Source organism: Thermobia domestica, chromosome 12 (genome assembly GCF_964235325.1).
Source record: "Thermobia domestica chromosome 12, izTheDome1.hap1.1, whole genome shotgun sequence".
NCBI classification, from domain to species: Eukaryota; Metazoa; Arthropoda; class Insecta; order Zygentoma; family Lepismatidae; genus Thermobia; species Thermobia domestica.
This window is the reverse complement of record NC_137465.1, coordinates 70,622,493-70,642,392: the sequence shown is the minus strand read 5'-3', so window position 1 is coordinate 70,642,392 and position 19,900 is coordinate 70,622,493. Positions and strand designations below refer to the sequence as shown.

The 19,900-nt window shown below is 34.4% G+C and overlaps 1 protein-coding gene across 1 annotated transcript in view; it reads left to right on the top strand.

The window, feature by feature from the left end:
* The window catches only part of LOC145665999 (uncharacterized), a 600,563-nt gene that overhangs the window by 475,473 nt on the left and 105,190 nt on the right, over window positions 1-19,900 (top strand). The window contains exon 3 of the mRNA XM_081733104.1: window positions 6,998-7,135. Within this exon, the coding sequence (XP_081589230.1) occupies window positions 6,998-7,135 (138 nt within the window). The remainder of the gene's footprint in view (window positions 1-6,997; window positions 7,136-19,900) is intronic.

Sequence of the window (19,900 nt, the reverse complement as noted above, 5' to 3'; positions counted from 1 at the left end):
CCTGCGAATGACAACGTGGCAAACATCAACAAAAAAGTTTGTGTCAAGGATCAATAGAGACTTCTAGAAGATAGATACGCTGGACTATAATTAGCTTGATTTAACTTCGTTTTAAAATACTTGACTTCGCATTTGACTGACAGAGAGAGGGGGATCAAGGACCGTGACTGACGCACATTAGTTTTAAAGGTATAACAAAGGAATTCATTTACATCTCTAATAGGGATATTAATATAACGCACTTGTTTGAAATTAAGTTGATTGTATCGCGATGTCCGCTTTTTTAATTAATAAATAAATAAAATATAAATGTTCTTTTTAAAAATGTTCATCTAAAAATCTTAAAATGTACAAGATGCTATATCGTTTAAAACTGAAGATGAAATCTTTCAATTTTACATGTTATGGTTTGTCTTGTGGGCTAAAGGAGACGTCGATGAAAATTAATGAAATGAAGAAATTGGGAGGAAACGGGAGAAAGCCCGAGAACATCCACGTACCCATCACAAAACCCACTTGGCGCGAGCTGAAAGGAACCAGGGACCCCACTTATCAAAGGCGAACCAGGAGTAAAAGTGAGGGGAAACGCGGGGGGACACCGTCCCCCACCTCGAAAAAATATGTACGGCGTCCCCCAGTTTCTAAAAAAATTACAATGGGCAAAGATAGGCAGGGGGAACGGCGTGAAGTCATGCCGCTACCTACCTTCCCCTACCTTTTCAGATCCACTTTTACCCCTGAGGCAAACGTTCTACTACTGAGCCACCGCAACCCCCTTATTTCGTTCAAGTAAAAACAGTGAGTTATTCTGTTTATTTCATTCGACTAATCGTGAAGAGCGACAACATTGAGAGTTAGATGATGGAACTTTGTCCAAAATTAAATTAATATTGAGAGAATGATAATCCACTCACTTTTCAATCACAAGTAGTATGGGCGTTGCTGTTAGAATTATCTGCGTCACTGTTAGGGGTCTGTGTGTTGCTGTTCGGACTATCTGCGCCACCATTAGGAGCATGTGTCTCATTATTAGGAGAAATCGAGCAATAAATACAATCGACTGCATCAGATTGGCAACGAAATATATATATACTTTTTTAATGCCATAACTATAGTAAGTCTGGTAGAAATGGCCCACTTATTTCTGCCTCCAATAACTCGAATAATTGTGCATGTAGAGTTTGCTTTTCTGCACGAAATCCAAGAAAACACTTTCTGTAACCACAGCTAAAGATTTTTAGAATCAAGAAAGATATTTCTACCCGAAATTTAAGCTTGAAAAAAATAGATGTCTGGTCCATCTATCCTATAGTACTATGGGTTAGATGGACCATGCACTGTAGGAAAGATGGACCGTATGCAGAACCTAAAATATAAAGAAATAAATACATAATTTGGAACAGTTTTGTCTTTAACTGCATTAAGCTAAGATATTATACAGCTACCAAGTTTTTAGTGAAATCTAATATTGATTAAACAAAGATAGAAATATAGAAAAATCTCAAAATGAGCTTTCTTTTTAACATGGAATCTAGAAAATAAACATTTGCAAATGACAGGAATACATAAGTTTCATGTTTTAAGAAGAAAATAGAGTGCCAGTAATTACATTCTACTATACATTGCATCTTGTTTTGTACATTTGAAAACTTTGCCACGCAAATCACAAGCATTCTCATATTTCCTACGTGATCCATCTCTCCCACAATGGCAATGGTTCATCTATCCCAAGAAGAAGAGGTAAGAAGGGTAGTTACTTTGTAGTTTTTGAACGCAGGAAACTTCATTGTTTTATTATTTTATGATGAAATGCATTAGTAAGAAACAAAACGGAAAAAAATACATCAAAAACGTTGATTATTGCTTTCAATGAAGTGTTAAACTTGTGACCTACCTGAAATAAAAAAAATTTCCTACTGCAGAAATGTGTTGATTTCTGCTTCAGGAAAACATATAGTGTTTAGCATACATCCGCCATGACACTACAAAAGGAATTCACGCTGCATTGTATTAGATAGTTCACGAATTATGGCCCTGGTCTCACTCTGGGGTCCATCTCTACCGGACTTACCTCATTCGTTTTGCTTGATTTTCTCGAGATCTGTGCGTGAGAATTTACTCTCATTCGACTAAATTTGTTCCGCTCAATGCGAACTAGTGATTGATACGACTTATCTTTAAACAATATTATAGTTAAACAAAAGTTAAAGAGTTAATCATAATTTCGCACTAGCCCTATATTTTTATACTATTGTCTAGTTAATGTCACAATTAAAAGCTTGATTAGTGTTTACTTCAATAGACGTAGTTGTCATACAACTCCAGTTTTAAGATTTACAAAAAAAAGTTTTTCGATTTCCTCGAGAACTACGCATGAGGATCATATCAATAACGTCTATCAACTGGTAAATGTCCGATATTTGGACAGTTTTATTGTCCTTAGACGCAAATAAAGTTGTTGCATTATGTTTTCTTTATGCGACAAAAACACTTCATTTTACACCTTAATAGTATACTCCCGTTTATTAAATTCTTTAGAAATATTCTAGTTATTGATTCAATTTGATTTTGAATGAAGTTTTAACATTGACTTATGTTAAAACTTGCCACTCAGTTAAGTTTTATCGGTTCTTTTTAGTTTCGTTGACCACTTACAACTAAAGGACGAATCATCAATTTTGCACACTATAGGTATTGTTCTTGAGGAATTAACACCGAAAAACTGAGCCAGACATATAACAATGTAATTGCCATTTTTATTGTTGCCCACATTTGTGCACACGTCGTAGAACGTGTAAAAGTATTAATTGTAGCAAGATTCGGTCACAGTTTTGTTGGAATCCATAAAAATTAAAATATACGCCATTTGGTAGATTTTCAACTAAAATAAAAGATACAGGGCACCGCATTAAACTTTCTTGTTGCAATTTTTTGAAAACTAAATCGTGTTACGCTGTGGTTTTTACTAAAATGTTTACTTGCGAAGAATGGACAAAATTGTTAAAGCGTCTTCGGAAAATTTCGAAGAAGAAAACTCACTTGCAAGTGTTGTATGATGAGAGATATACTCCAGAGTGGTTCACCGTTCACCACGATATGATCATTCAACTTTCCATCTTTTGATTGCTGGTGGTGGTGATGACATCCCCAACACATTACTGCAACTGACAATTTACGTACATTTTCAAGTTGCCTTTATTACTTTTATACGTTACTATAAATAGCAACGTCACACAAGAGTAAACTACTCTTTGTGGTTATTTTCATTACAGATGATATATGTACCATAATGAGTATATTCATGTTACTCAGCGGGACCAAGAAGGGGCAATTCCCCCCTGGATATTAGAAGGGGGTTCGGTTTTTCGAAATACATTTCAAAACAGATTTCCTTACTTATCCATTACAGCGTTTAATATATTTACTATAGTTAAGTTATGCAATGTGCATCAATAATAATTGTTTCGCATCAAGTATAATGTGAAGCAAGATGTGTATATTCGCGCTTTCACTTGTGTGTCGGTCTCCACTCCCTTTTTGGAAAAAATCTCGCAAGGGTTTATGGAGTTATTCATTATTAGGGCTCGCAAACGTTCCTGTTTAGTTTAATCCGGACAGTCCCGGATTTACATCTCTCTCCCAAGAAATTGTTCGAAATTGCGAAGTCTCAGTTTCCCTCCGAAACAAGTTAATATCATTCTTGGGATAGAATATTTAGAACGTGCCGCTTGTATTAGTCATCGATATTCAATTAATAGGAATAATCTACTCTCTGTCAATCACTTTTGGTGAGTGTTGATCTATTATTAAATTAATTGTGGGGGCTGCTGTGCTTAGTGGTAGAATACTCATGCCTGGTGCGTGGGTTCCTGGTTCGATCCTGGCTGGTACCAAATAAACTTTGTGATGGACAAATACTCTGTACCTTGTTTACTCTGGGTATTCTTTTTCCTCCTACTTTCTTCATTCCACAATTTCATTCATTATCATCGTCACCGTCTTACTTAGCCTTAGTTCATAATTGTATGATGTTAAACTGGAAATTTCATTTAAGTTAATTAATTCAGATATTCCAGCAAGAGGCAAGTGAATAACTGTGAATATACTGTAAATTTTCATGAAGACCTGTTTTTTAGTCTAGAAATATAAAGGCTCTATCTCTTATAAGTTATTATGAAACATGAACAAAATTGCTTTAGTCGTTTTTCAGAAAATCGTCTGAAAGGTCTCACCCGAAGTGTAAACTATCCATATGAAGTTTTTCAAGATATATGAATTATGTCACATTGTCAGATTAATTAATGAAACATTTATTTATGAACCATAAATCAAATCATGTGGCATGTGCTTGAGAAAGTCGTCCAGAACGAATTTACACCCAAAAGTGAACTTCCCGTTGTGAATATTTTCCAGAGCCGTATTAGAGAAAATAGCATTAAAAAAAAAAAAAAAAAAAAAAAAACATTCAGTAAACTACCCTTATTTTAGGGGATAGAAACAAAATTCGAGAAACGCTCCTAGGAAATCTTATAAAAATCTTAAGTGTAAAATTTGGTGCAGATATGTTGAACGGTATGATCTTGAGGCGAATGTACATACATCGGGACAAACGAATGAACGGTCAGATATTTAAATATCACTCTTTTCGTCGTGTAGCGGCTGTGAAACGTGTAAATCCTTGAAATCTCGAAATAGATTTTTACATGATCACCATACTTTCTTCTTGCCTATCGTCGCTCGAAAAAGATATTTAAAATGTCTTATTTATTTGCTCCGCGAATCACTTTACTACTGTTAGTCAGTGCTTTGTGTTTATTGGATTTCGTAAGCTCACCCGACTCAATTATGGTTTTGATTGGAGGAAAATCTAACCCAGTAAAAATACATTATAAAGCTAGGGAAATTTTTGACATTCATTGAGGAGCTTTTACACTTACATTAGGGAATATCCGACAAAAGTATAGACACTCTTTGTTTTACGAGCTCCCTTTGCAGCACTATATTTGCGGTATTTTCGTATTCTATTGTTTATGTAGCTGATTGTTTAATGAAGTTCTAATATAAAGGAATGCATTACTATATATTCTAATAGTTAGTACTCTTGAAATTGGCCATATTTGTTTCTGATGGTATGGTGATGGAAATAACCTTCATAGGTCGTGCCAAACGTTCATTTCTGCTTCTCTGCATCAAATCAGAATAACTTAATTGTCTGAAGACAGTGGTGAGAAATAGGAGCGTGTGACTTGGGATAAATCTATCCCTTTGCAAAAAGAATTTGCGTAACTTTTCTATTTTTAGAAATTCTTCTTCAGCATCAAAGACACCGTTTGCGTTTTAATTCTTTCTATTAAGCAAAAAAATAGAATATGGGGAAAATAACGTTGCGTAACTCTTTGAACGTTATTTCCAAGGTTCCTTCAAAATGAACGTTGATTACGTGTGTTTTGAAAATCGGATGTTGACATACTTTTAGCGAATTTTCAAAAAGTTATTTATAGCATTACGTTTTCTGTACGTAATGCATGTTGAAGATAAGCGTATAGAATCTATATGCAACTCATTTGGTGTCAGATGAGGCCCGTTCCGTTCACATTAATAAATAAAAGAACATAAATGTATATTGCTTTTACTTGCAAAAGAGAAGATAATTTATTATTTAAAAATGTTCAAATCCTGCATTGAGGACACCACTTGACTTTGTCTTATCGGAAACATCAATGCAAGATTTTAAAGTAAGCACGATTACAGCAGATGTCAATCCAGTTGTGGGATTTACTCGTTGATATTAAACTAGGCACTAATGCCAGTTTGAAATTGAAATGAAATATCTAGCTTTACGTTCCATGGTTATGTCCTAGGCTAAAGGAGACGGGTGATTGTGAAAGAATTGGTGTAATGAAAATGCGGGAGAATACGAGAGAAACTCGAGAAAACCCACGGACATGATGTCCAACAAAAAATCACCACGTGATCTATGGATCAAGGATCCCTCCCACTAGATGTGAACGCTCTACCGCTATGCTACATAATATAGCCAGCTGTTTTAAGAACCAAAGAAAATCATAAAATTAATTAGGAAAACTTCGAGGAATAAGTTAACCTGCTGAGTATCTGCAATTGGAAGTTTTTATAGAAATTTCTTCGTTCTAAGTTAATAATGATGAATTGTTGAAAGTATCGTTTCAGACTGGGGCACTGTGTTTAAGTTTGCAAGCGCGATACTTCTCAAGTGGGGAGTAGGATAATTACGGTACTAGCTTAATTATTGTATTATTATTATTATTATTATTATTATTATTATTATTATTATTAGTAGTAGTAGTAGTAGTAGTAGTAGTAGTAGTAGTAGTAGTAGTAGTAGTAGTGGTAGTAGTACGTATGCTTTTAAGAATTGCGAAATAGAAATTAGCTGCTGTTCGATACGCTTATCAAATCATTGTGTGGAAAATGATCCATTGATTAGTTGAATTGCTTATTTTGATTTTCTTTTATTGGCATTGATGATGATTTGATAGAATTAAGTTCTTCTGGTACATTCCGGGAATCGAATGAAGAATTATACGATTACAAAGTGTACAAAGTAAATAACTCTTATTCTTATTAAATGGAGTCAAATTCTTTTACTATATTGATAGGACGAACAATGATCATAGGTCAATAATACGCACAATATGAACAGAAATAATTCATGTTTAACAGCGAAAGTAAGTAAATTCCATACCTTGTTAAGTAGTTCATTGGCTTAAACAGTGTAAGTCTACGTAACAGGTAACATGTTACTAATACCATAATAAAATCCCTATTTTCCTCTTACAAACTTGATTAGAGAATACTAGGTATATGTGAATGGATTTGTCGTCATTCAGCACATGCAATGTTTGTTTTTCTTATATATGTGGTTTATAAATCTATGTGTATGTAATGTTGTTGTTAAACCTGTTTGGAAGTACGAGTATCAGCTCCTGACAAGCTCTGTTTTCTTGGACTATTCCAGGTCGTCGAGCAACCTCAGCCCGAAGTCTGCTCCACCAACTCCATACGGTGACCGGCTGGCCGGTCCATTCTTAGCAGCGTCTCCGCCTACGTCACCCGTCCCCAAGAGCCCCAGCCACGTCTTCTCGCGACATGACAGGTAAGGAAACGAAAAACATAAATATATACCAGTAACATAAATATTTGTGTATGCCGTACCTGATGGACAAGTAATAGTAACTGTAAACATATGATTGCAGACAGCCCTTGGAGAAGTCTGATCATCTGACCCAAACATTATTATCTTCAAAATCCTGTGTTATGGAGTTTTTATTTATTTATATATTTATTTTCACGTTTACGTTTGAATTTTAGTTATCAATTTTGGAACATGGATGAGATTAGTAATGAAAGATTTAATTCTGTTATACATACTATTCATTCAATCTTAATAGAAATGTTGCAGCCATTTTCAGTAAAATCACACATATAAGTGCAAAGGCGTCTCTGTAAATTTCGGGGGCCCATTCAGATGCAGAAAGCATATATGAGGATTTTAAGACAAATTTCATTCAAATTATGCCAAATATTATAAATTTACAAATACAATAGGGGGCCCACATGAACTTTGGGGGCATCCCCTCGGCCCCCCAGGATCGGCGCCCTTGTGTAAGTGTAAATACATTACAACCTTCCTTGCTTAACTGTGATGAAATGAAATTTTTATGTAGCTTTAAATTGAATTGTTTGGAAAGCGTATGTCAGATGAAGAGTTTGGCGTTATCATCAGTAATTATTGTTTTCTCCGTGGACTAGTGGCTAACGGGTGTGTCTTTGTGTGGTGTGTGTGTGTGTGTGTGTGTGTGCACGTGATTCCCGGTAGAAGAGCACAAAAGCTCAATTTCATTAATTATCCGTCTCCTTTAGCCTAAAGGGCATAAGCATGGTACATTAATTTAAAAAAAAAAATCAATAATTATAAATGTTAGTCGTGACCTTACAATGAAACAATGCTTACTCTCTACTCTATTACTCTAAAGTATCCTCATTATATTACTTTTGATATTAATGATATTAAGTCACGCTTAAATTAATTTCTCCAGTGACTGCTAAGGTAAACAACAACACTCCATATTTCACTGTAAATATTTATTGCTTATTGCTTCTGAATATATTATATGACAGGGATCTCGTCCTGCCCGCTGGCGTAGTGGCTATCGCTAGTATCTCTGTGCACATGGTCCTGGGTTCGATTCCTGGTGGGAGAGCATTGAAAAGTTGGATGCATTATTGTAGTTCGGATTCCACCTTAAAATGTAGGTTTTATATAGCCTCGATGCCAAAGAGGGATGCACAACTTTAATAAACCAACAAAACAATGACAGGAACTTTATCCTCCGTCGAAGATTATAGCTGTACACTTCAACCATGATGCAGTGAATATATAATATGAAAAGGATATACCATTAGTTCTGAATGTTATTCATCTCAATGTAAAGCCTAAACATATACAGTAAACTCTCTATAATTCGGCCGTGTGCTGCCCCGGCCCGTCCAGTACTCCGGCGTTTCCTGGTGAGCTCTTTGCAAGAGTAGACATGTCACTGCAGGACTCTAAATGCTGAGCACAACATGATTCTGTAGTTTTCTGCTCGTCTTGTCTAATACTGTGCATTATTTAAACAACCTTTCTATAATCCGGCACAACGTAGTCTGATATCTGCCGGATTACTAAAAGTCAACTATATATATTCAGAAACACCTCCAAGTAAGTAGTTTCATAATATTAAGCAATTACTGTCAAATATTTCTTCCATGTCGTCGGAAGTACTTTAACTTCAGAACAGAATTCACATTATTCTTTCTGACTATTTTTTGAAAGGAATGCCTTGAGAATAACATGGGTCTACTACGCTATTTTCGCAATTTCTCGGTAATGTTGTTACGTTTCTTTCTAAATGGGTTTATGGCCTTTCCTTTTCTAAAGTTGTAATTTTTTTTTCTTTTAAGTATGAAAGATTGTAGTTTTGAAACTTGCATAAGTGATCACTAACTGAAACGAGCAGTGAGTGATCAGAAATCTTGTATATAAAAGGAAACTGAACTCATTGGATGGAATAAATGGTAACAATACAACGTATTTTAGACCATACCATATGCTTTTTCTTGTCGTTCTTTCATCCTCCCATCTACACAAACAAATGCAAGTTGGTTGGTTCCTAGCTCCTTTGTTTCGAATAGAGTGGAGATAGCCTTCAGTTGCATTTACAATCCGAAAAATTAGTTATTCTAGCACACCGCATTACCAGTTATTTCTCTCATTCGCTTCGACCCAAATCAATTTGACAGCTAAGGCTGAACTGAAGTCGAATTGGACCAGTTTGAACCGGTATTGGATATAGATAGTGAATTAAGATGCCTAAAATCATACTTACTATAACATTTAAAATAAGTTCTACTATTTTGAAGTAATGTCCAAGTGCCCATTGGTTAATTTGTCATTTTCTCCATCTCTCAGTTTTTCTTGCTCGATTCAGTTGCACTGGTGAGTCCAGTTTTTAGTAAACTTATTAAAGTGCATTTATTTATCATTCTATTTACGAAAACATTATATTTGATAGGTCAGTAATGCTTTGCATATCCTGTTTTAGATACTACTCCGGTAACACACGATGAGTTCGCGCGTGGGAAAAATAAAAGCGTGTTAGGTTTGATAAGAATAAGGTAGCTACCCTTTCCTAATTAGGCGAGACATCCCGAATTTTAAGAAAATTTTAATAAATGTCTGGAGAGGAAGCATTATACGGTAGGACGTCCAATTATCCAAAACATAAAATATGCGACAAACATTCGTAAATTTCGGTCCACGATGTGTATCTATGATTATCGAGGTATCGATATGGTTCTAGGGCTAAAAGATTCGTTGTTTGGAGCATAACACTATCGTTAATAATGCTAATTTTTGTGTCTTGTGGGCCAGTGGTTTATAACTTTTGCTGAACTAACACCCAACAAGCTGACCACTTTCATGGACTTTTGGTTTAAATTTTCATTTCAATTTTTATACATGAATACATGCATTTGTTCCTATTACTCTTAATAAATTATTCCATGTACAAATTTGGGTCAATCTGCACGTGTTCTGTAAGTGCGTCCCGCTTTCGGCTGAGCAAAAGGTGTCAACTCTATACAAAAGGGTAATGAAAAGCGCTAAATGGATAAATAATATCTGAAAAGGTATATTTAAAACAGGTCTACGCCTGTGAGAATAGTGGTAGTATTGTATTTCTAATTCGACTATAGAATCTTTAATAGCACTAGTAACGAAAATAGAGCTTTTACATATCTACCTCGTATTGGAAAATAGAAATTTGAATTTTCATGTAACAGTGTAATTTTCATCAATAGTAAAGGATACATCATTTGATGTTTCTTCTCTTTAATTCTTGATATTTTGAGAGTACTGCTTGATGGTTTCATTTTACTGAATTATTCTTAGAATCCATTTAAATAAATATCCCGTGCTTTCTGGAAATTAAATCCTGTGATTTTAATATTTATAGATAACATTTAATTTTACTAATATCAAATGTATTGCTAATGGAAGTGTGCATTTTGATAAAGCAGAAGACATTTAACTAGTCTTGAAGAATAAATCATTAACTTTCCATTTCATTTCAAAGTAAAAGAAATACTTCTCCGTATAAATCAAGTTGCTATAAACAAAGATGGCGCAGGTATTGAACATTCTTAAGATAATATCATTATGTAAATTTTAGGAACTTCATTGTCAAGTTTCAATACTGTTTATAACGTATTCAGGACAACTTCCCCAATATGGTTATTGTTACTTTCCTTGTTAAGGGAAAATTATGCAATGAAAATTTTCTTGGAGCTACATTATGTTATAAGTAATGGAATTAGACCTGAGCAAATAATTTACATCACAGACTAAGGAGCGGTTGTGGCTACTTTTCTTTTGTGCCGTCTTTCTTATGACAACTGTAAGAAGCGAAGTGAACTGGTTGTTTCGTAATCGTCAGCCACTTTCGATAAAGCTTGCCAAGGGGTACGAGTCTTTCCTGTTACGCACATTCTACTTCTCTCAATCTTTTTTTCCTTTATTTTTTATTTTTCTTTTCTTTTAGATGTTGGTGTTTACCAGAAAAAATCTGAGAATTGTTAGTGTTTTCTTGAATTCACTACAAGCAAATTCATTGAACTTCTCCGTGTTTATTTGTAAAGAACACATTTTCCACTCTTTTCATACAAGCAGGTACGAATCTTATTGCTTGAGGAGCAGCCACATCGTAATGAAGATGTCCTTCAGCCAAGGATTATTATTGGACCTAGGATTTAAAAAAGAAAAAAAAAGAGAAAAACCATTAAAAGAAAAATTTCACAATAGACCTACGTACATTGAAGTGTTTATGTTTTCTTTGTCTTTTGCAAAAAAAAAAAAAAAAAAAAAAAAAAAAAATCATGGACTCAAAATAAGATGAAAATTGTACTCATGCTGGAGATTAATTATTTGTTTATTGAAGAAACTTCCAGATACGGCCATCGAGGACAGTTCACACTAGACTTATGGAACAGGAAGTAGGGGTTGGCAGTTGTGTAAAGGGGACATCCCAGCATTAGTCAGGTGGAACTGAGGGGTGGGGAAAACTTTGTAGAAGATCCAGCCACCGGAATCTTACCCAGAATCTTCTTAGTGCGAAGCAAAAACCCTTACTACCATCATTTGTCTGCTATGAAGTAGAGACATGGCCTCTAATTTGTTTAAAGCCAGAAATATTGCACTAGTTTCATTTATTGGTTCAGGTTGTGCTTGGGTAGAGGGGAGGAGTAAGATTCTCCGATATGAGTAAATGTTCATGTTTTTCGTTAGAATATTTCTGTACTATTGATTAATATATTTCATGTCCTTCCTACCCCCTAAATGACGCCCTTATTATGTCATTAACTACAACTATTCTAAGTTACGTAACATTTAGGAAGTGCAAAGTAAAATTTGCCATTATAATGATGGGGAAAATCAAATACATAATTTATTGAATATTTTTTTTCAGTTTAAACACCAAATAGAATGCATATTCTCTTAACTTCATCGCACTCACGTAAGCATCATTGAAATATCCCTGTCAGTAGTTTCTGCGTGGAAAGAAAATGATTTATAGTTGAAATCACGCTATAACATACTATGATACTTTTAATTGTAGTGTTATTGATTTTCTTGAACATTCGCTTAACTTAGTTCCAGTACATTGAGTATCGATTCTCTTTCATGTTGTTGTATTTTTATCCAATTTATTATTAAATGCGAGGCATTTGCTAATGTTATAATCCACTATGTGCATTTACACCTGAATATTGTTACAAGTAGTATATTCACTATACAGTAGTATGTTTATCACTAAAGTGCACACACAAAATCTACCACTTATGTACACTACATAAATAAATGTTCCTTTTTACGTGTGCAATACAAAATAAATGTATTTTACATTTACAGTACATAAAGAAATATATTTTTGGCATATACACTATATAAATAAATGTATTGTTTACCTCTACAATACATAGATAAATGTATATTTTACATGCATAGTACATAAATAAATGCATTTTTTCATCTACAGTACATAAACGCATTTTTAAATCTAAATAAATAAATGTATTTTTACGTGTACAGTACATAATAAATGCATTTTACATCTACAGTAAATAATTTATATAATAATGTAAATAATGTTTTTTTTATATCTACAGAAATAATGTATTTTTACATCTACAGTATATAAATAAATTAGATGCACAATAAATAAATAAATACATATTTTTTACATGTGCAATACATAAATAAATAAGCAATCTCTTTTTGGTAGAACAAGAACTATCAATTTATTATTGGCATTGAATTATTGGCTTTTCACCGCCGTAAAAATTGAATCGTTTTTTGTAAAACGGTACATGTTAAGTTTTGTCAGACACGAAACTAATGACAATATCGTGTTTCTACGCGTAGATAGCGCTACACATTTTGTGATATATCTGCACCTGCTAGCCTGTTGCCTACCCTTGATATATTATAAATAAATGGACGTTTTTGGAGAAACTATACTGTGTAGTATAGTTTTTCTCATTTTTCTCAGAACTTGGTTTTTCTGACATGCGCCGTTTTACAAAATAAATAAATAAATAAATAAATTAGATTCCCTCAATGTTCTCAAAAACTACACGCCTCAATCACCTCATTTTGTTTAATTCGAAATTATCTATCGATTAATATATGCCTCATCTTCGTATAATGTTATAATTAAACAAAAATAAATAAATAAATAAATAAATAAACTTTTAGCGTTAATCACAATTGTGGGCTATATTTCATGTACTATAGGCTTTACACTGCGTATTGTCACTGAGACTGAGAGATGGAGAAAATGACAAATTAACCAGTGGGCACTTGGACATTACTTCAAAATAGTAGAACTTATTTTAAATGTTATAGTAAGTATGATTTTAGGCATCTTAATTCACTATCTATATCCAATACCGGTTCAAACTGGTCCAATTCGACTTCAGTTCAGCCTTAGCTGTCAAATTGATTTGGGTCGTGCTATCAGTGTTCTTTGGAGCATACTTTCGAGGGGCTTTGTCCCCCTGAAGTTAGCCAACCATGCCTCCGAGATCAAAACAAATCAAATTGCTATTATCAATATATCAAAATAGTACCCCAGTGTAACTCCCTTACATTTTGATTCCCTTCCCCGGCCGAAATTTTCTGGAGGAAATCCTGCTTGCTGGTGTCATAATGAATAACTTAATTAGAGTTATTTGTTTCAGTGTTACTTTCACCTCAATCATTATTGAAAGTTTAACTTGAATTTTATTGATACACTTATTATATCGTTGGATTCACGAAATTATAAAGTAGGTATTTACAATTGTTATTGTGGGAAATATTTTTGAAATCGTAATTACAAGAATGAGTCATGAATCTTCAATATTCTGGAACACAACATCCTTATTTCTTACAGTACAGTGAAAGCAGGAACATTCGAAAGTTTAGCCTTTGTGTCGGACAGTAACCTTCCTGTCATTGCTATTTCCATCTCCTGCTGGCTGGTGAACCATTGTAGTTTCAGGAAATGAGCCATGGACTGAAACAGACAGTAGTCTGAAGGGGCAAGGTCAAAACTATATGCCTGGCGTGGCATCGGTTCGGCACTATGAGGTTTCTGTATTTGTGTTCCGTTTTTGGAACTGAGTGCGGTTTAGCGTTGTCTTGTTGCAGTAGGGAGCGCTTTCGATTCGCCAATGCAGGATAATTTTTACGTAGTGCAGCATAAATCCACTCCAACTGTTCGGAATAAAGGTCGTCGTGATGGTACGACCGTTAGGAACGAACTCAAAGTGAATTACTTGCTCGTAGTAACGTAACACAACACACAGAGCATCAAGAGTGTGTGTCCGAAACAGCCCTTCCGGAAGTTTATTCTTGCTCAACCACTGCATTTACGCATTTAGATTTCGAAAAAAATGCCTACTTTTCGTCGCATGCGACAATCCGTTTCAGGAAACGCACATTATGCGCATTTTGCAGCAGTTGTCGGTACACGTCTATTCTCCTCTAGGTCTGAGCTCGAGTCAACTCATGTGTCACAATTCGGCAGCCCCTAATGAAAGTGACGCACTACAGTAGGTTAGGACATGCCGAGTTGGTTTGGTAATCGTCTGTGCTGGTGGATGGATTTTCCTTGATGGCGTGTCTTATGGCCTCAAAATCTTTTACTCTGGCGCGGCGAACCTTGGCTGATCCACGACATTTTTACAACTTGCACGGAATTTCTGGAATCAACGAGTTGCTGTGCTGTGGTCCACTGCACCTTCCACTTTTACATGAGAAATGTTTTAGGTTTCTGCTGCAGTGTTATGACCGAGTTGGAACTCATACAATATTCGTTTACGTACCAGATGTTGTTAACCACTCACCATCACTATCACTAAAAACTGACTAAAGATACTGACGAAGTGGCGGCCTCTGTGTTAAATAGTTCGCTTGCCACACTACCTGTTGAAGAAGTTTCACCTTGTATTTACGGTTGATCATGGCGTATACACACGTCTATTATTTGAGTTGTGAAAATACTGTAAGACTTATGACTCAAAACCTTGTATCATAGAACAAACAAGTTTTACATATTTGTTACCTTATTATCTGCGGTGCACATCGAGACATATAGTTGCCTATGCGACTTTTTTTTATATATATATTTATTTTTTTTCCCCAGACCTCTGATTATAAAGGTCAAGCATAAATATTGTATATGTAGTTGAAAGTCTGTATTTTTATCGATTTTGTTAGGCATTTTTTTCTAATGGTAATTTAGATGTAAATACATAGTAACGTTTTCCCAGAAAAAAAATCCAATTGATTTTGTCTTAATGAAGAGGGGAGAGGTAGAACCAAACCTACAACATTTCGAACAATTTTAACTTTTTTTTACTAACATATACATAATAATTGTGTTTTGGAGATATTTCTGATAAAACATTTAATATAGTTTTTTTAATTTAAAAGATTCTTTTCTTTTGTGCGTTCTTTTTTATCATTGAATGATTAGTGGTAGAACAACGAAATGTTTTCGTTGGTTGGTAAAATTGCATTTATTGTGAGACTTTCATTCATATATACTACACATCAATTCTTAAACAACTGATATATTTTATTTGTACAGTTGCTACCGCTATGTGTACAGATTTCTGTTGTATTCTGATAAAATTACGTGGCATAAGGTGCTTCACTGTGAATATTGTGTCACTGTGAATGTTGTTTCGTGTTTGTTGGTTTTTCACTTTTAAGTCCCAACAGACCAGCGTTTCTCAAACTTCTAAGGTCGAGACATACGTTACCGGCACTTTCTGCCGGAAACTGAAAAGCTAAAAGGAAGATCCCAGTGGGAAAACAGTACGCGTTTGAGGCAAATTTTGCAAATTTCACATAAGTTTCTAAGACTATATAGAGACAGTGATTCATTAGTGAGGAAAATGTTAAGACTACAAATATTATAATCGTTATTAAAATGCTGCTTTGAAGTAGTTGAAGATAAGTATATTGCAGTGTTATTGGCTTAACGCATTAAAAAAAATTGAAGTTAAATGTTATATTAATGCAAATATAAACTTTTATCTGGACACATTTCAAAGGATATGTCTTGATATACTAATCCAGTGGTTCCCAACCCTTTTTGACTGGCTATACACTTTATGAACGCTTACAGCATGAGGACAAACTTGTTTGATTTTTTATTAATAATAATATAAATTATAATAGTATAAGCCTGTGATTTTCTATGAGGTAGTGAATCTATAGTAGCAGTGGCGTATTTACGATTTTGTTTCGGGAGGGGCTTTACTAACTTTCGGGGGGGGGGGCTTTGCCTGAAAATGTGAAAATTCTGCAAGATATTTCATATACTTTACTATAGTAAGCAAGATTTCGGGGGGCTTAAGCCCGGAAGCCCCCCCCCCTAAATACGCCACTGGTACTGAGTATTGTTTCTGCCGCTAGAGACATTGACTAGTACGATGTCTAAAAATTGATTTTAATTATTTATTAAATGCCTTTAAAATTCTAAAATTTCGCGACACAGAAGGTTGTAGCGACACACAGTTGGGAACCAAATCAATCCTGAATGCATTATATATGCCCAGAGTATTCCTGTAAACTTAATAGTTACTAGAACGTTGATAATCGTTGGAAGTAAAATTCGTATCATTTTATACTTTTCAAAACAATAAAACAAAACGTACTTATTAAAATAAGAATAATAAATAACATACTAGCACACTATATGGTAGAAGCGTTTTGTGTCGTTTGTTTGAAATCTCCTCAACTTTTATCACTGTTGCTGTAAGTTCATATTTTTTAAATTTTGGAGGACTATTTTAACACACAATCATTTTTCGAAGTACTTGAGGTAGGTACATAAATTTCAAGCTGTAGGACTCTTCAAAAGTATATTCTTCGAATCTTTTGTAGCTTATAGCCAAGAAAGATTTTTTTCCATAAGTTTATTCGAATTTTTCTTTCGTTTGACATAAGTAATCACAATCTGAATTTTCTAATTTTCCACACTCTAACCTAAAGTTTGTTTTCCTATTCGAGAATCGTATAAATTTTTGTCCTTCGAGAGTTTTTTTTTAAAACTACAAAGTTCTTTCTTATGTTGGCAATCTCGTATATTTTTGAAATAATTTAATATTTCTCTGCCACTCGATCGCGCCAACATAAGAAAGTGCTTAAGGATCGATCGCGCCACTGCTTAAGCATGCTGCTAGATGACAGGGTAGACTAGATATTGTGCTGTACAGGGAGTAATGAAGGAAGTGGAATATAAATGGGAAGAGGAACTTTGAAATATAATTTCAATGGCAAAACAATAGCAGTTTGTTATTTTCTTCAAGCAAACAACCATTTGGAAAATAGTCAGCAGGCGTAATATCTTATTTAAAATAAGAATCCAAATCATCTTTCAACATTATTTCCGTCATTTTCAAGTCACTGATTCAGAAAAGCTTATTTATATAACTAGATTACTAAACTCGTGAGTTTCGATTAATACAGGTTGCGAAAAATTGATTGATACATTCCTAGTTGATAATCTGCTTCCAGTTACTTTTGATATATTTGATTTCTCGCATGTACTGGCTGGCTTGGCCCCTGTAGGTTCACCTTCGGTTCCGTCGCAACTGCTTGTTCAAGTTATTTTCTGTGGCGCTATGTACTCTAAAATTATAATATTGTCTTTTGCTTAACTGATTAAAAAAAGCGCGGATTTATTTCGAATGATTTGTGGGTACTTTATCCACGTACCGAATTACGGAAACTGCTGTGTGAATATGCTTTATGCCCAGACGAAAGTGATTCGTTTCGACATAGCAAACATTGAAGGAAATGAACCTAAAACAAAGATATTCTGTACATTGTTTCAAGAAAGTACAATAACTATGAAATGGCCCTCATTTGCTCCTAAGCACATCAATCCACCACCTTAAAGCTAATTCCTGCTGCCGACTGATATATATCTCATCATAGTTTATTCGAAAGTTCACATTATCCGTTTAGACATCCGTATGTATACAATGCGTTCAGTCAAGTCGCAGGTTTAGTACATGTGTGATAGAACATTATCCAGAAAAATGACCGAACCATCTGCTTTGCCCTTCGTGATGTTATGTCGGACTGGATTTTATAAAGTAGCCTTTATGTCGTTTTGGATCAGACTTCGCTGTTTAGGACTTCCTATAATAATTTATTTTCGGAATAATGTGAAAAATATTAAGTCTGAGATAGCGATTCCCAGATTGCTGTTTTGAAACGAAATTCGGCAATTGGTAAGTTTATCCGTTATTCCAGTAACAAGGACATTCCAGTGTGTTCAAGAGCGAATGAGACGCTGCGGTGATGTTGACTTACGTGCGAGTGAAGATTGTTTTAAATATCTCAAAATCGGCAGAATTCTTAATCACTGCTTTTTTCATTGTGTTTCCATGATTGTCTCCATTTACTATTTTCAGTAGCCGTCTAGCAGCGGGACGAACAATTTTCGAACATTCCTTGACATGTGTTTGCTTCTTTGTTGCAAGAATTCTTTTCATGCCTGCGGTAATTAGCTAGCTTTCTGGGACACCCTTTATAATCTCTACTATGAATGTATTGCATCACTTTTGATATATTGAAAGATATGTCAAGCTACTTTACCTTGAAAATATACTTACACCTATTGACAATGTGTTTTGATTTGATATATGGGTTTTCAGCAAAGAGTTCAAAGAGGACAAAATGGGTAACTTTCTTCCACTGCATAGGGTGTTAGAAAGGAAAGTAGGTTGCCAGTATCTACATAACGAATCCATCCACGTATAGATTTTTTAAAAAAAAATCAAAGTTAACACTACAATGTGAGAGTGTCCAATTACCAATGTAATAATTGTTTACTAGATTGCTCGTTTCGTTTTCCAAGCCCAATTCGTGCAAACCTGTAATCGTGATGTCCGTTCTTCTGCAGTAAACTTTACAGAAGACATTGGATATAAAGTGCTAATGAGCGTGTTAACAATACCATAACTGAAGTTCAAGGTAGAAAAAGAAAATAACCAAGGACTTCCTGTAACAACCGTACAAATACCAACAGATAGAGGGGGAAGTGGAGGGCAAAAGTAGGAAATCCTTGCCATTGGAATGAAGGAGCAGACAAAAACAGTTCATATATCTAAGTCAAATAAAGAAAGAAAAGAATGCAAAGGTATAAATATTCTTACAATGTTCAGGTTTAATTTGACCCAAATGTTATTTTGTTTACAGTTATTACAATTTAGAGCAAAGTAGATTGAATATTTTCTGGATATTCTCACTTTTAACTAACATGTATCGGTAACTAATATTCATTAGCTATTCAGATGTATATAATTAATAACATTTACAGATTTTGTAAATAGGAAAGCAACAGTTCGAACAGGAACTGACACTTCTTTAAAAAATACAAACGTTGAAAGAATATTTAACATGTTCTATAGAGTAATATTTTTAGAATTGTACTTAGTATTAATATAACAGGTGATTCATTCATGCGCATAAAGTAAACGTAATGTACTTATAAAAGGAAGAGAAATATTCCTTTATTTTCAAATTAATGTAATTTTATTTGATTACCTCACGGACATTGGGAGGGAGAGACTTAGTACTTCTTAAAGTTCCGGATCTAATCTGAAATAGCCAATTTTGATACGAATGTATGTGAATGGATGGATATTTGAAGTGGTGCTATTCAGCCGGTTCGCACCGGTTCGCTGGAACCGCTTGTTAAAATATTTCGAGTTCGCAGAATGTTTGTTATACCCAGACATAACACTAAATTTT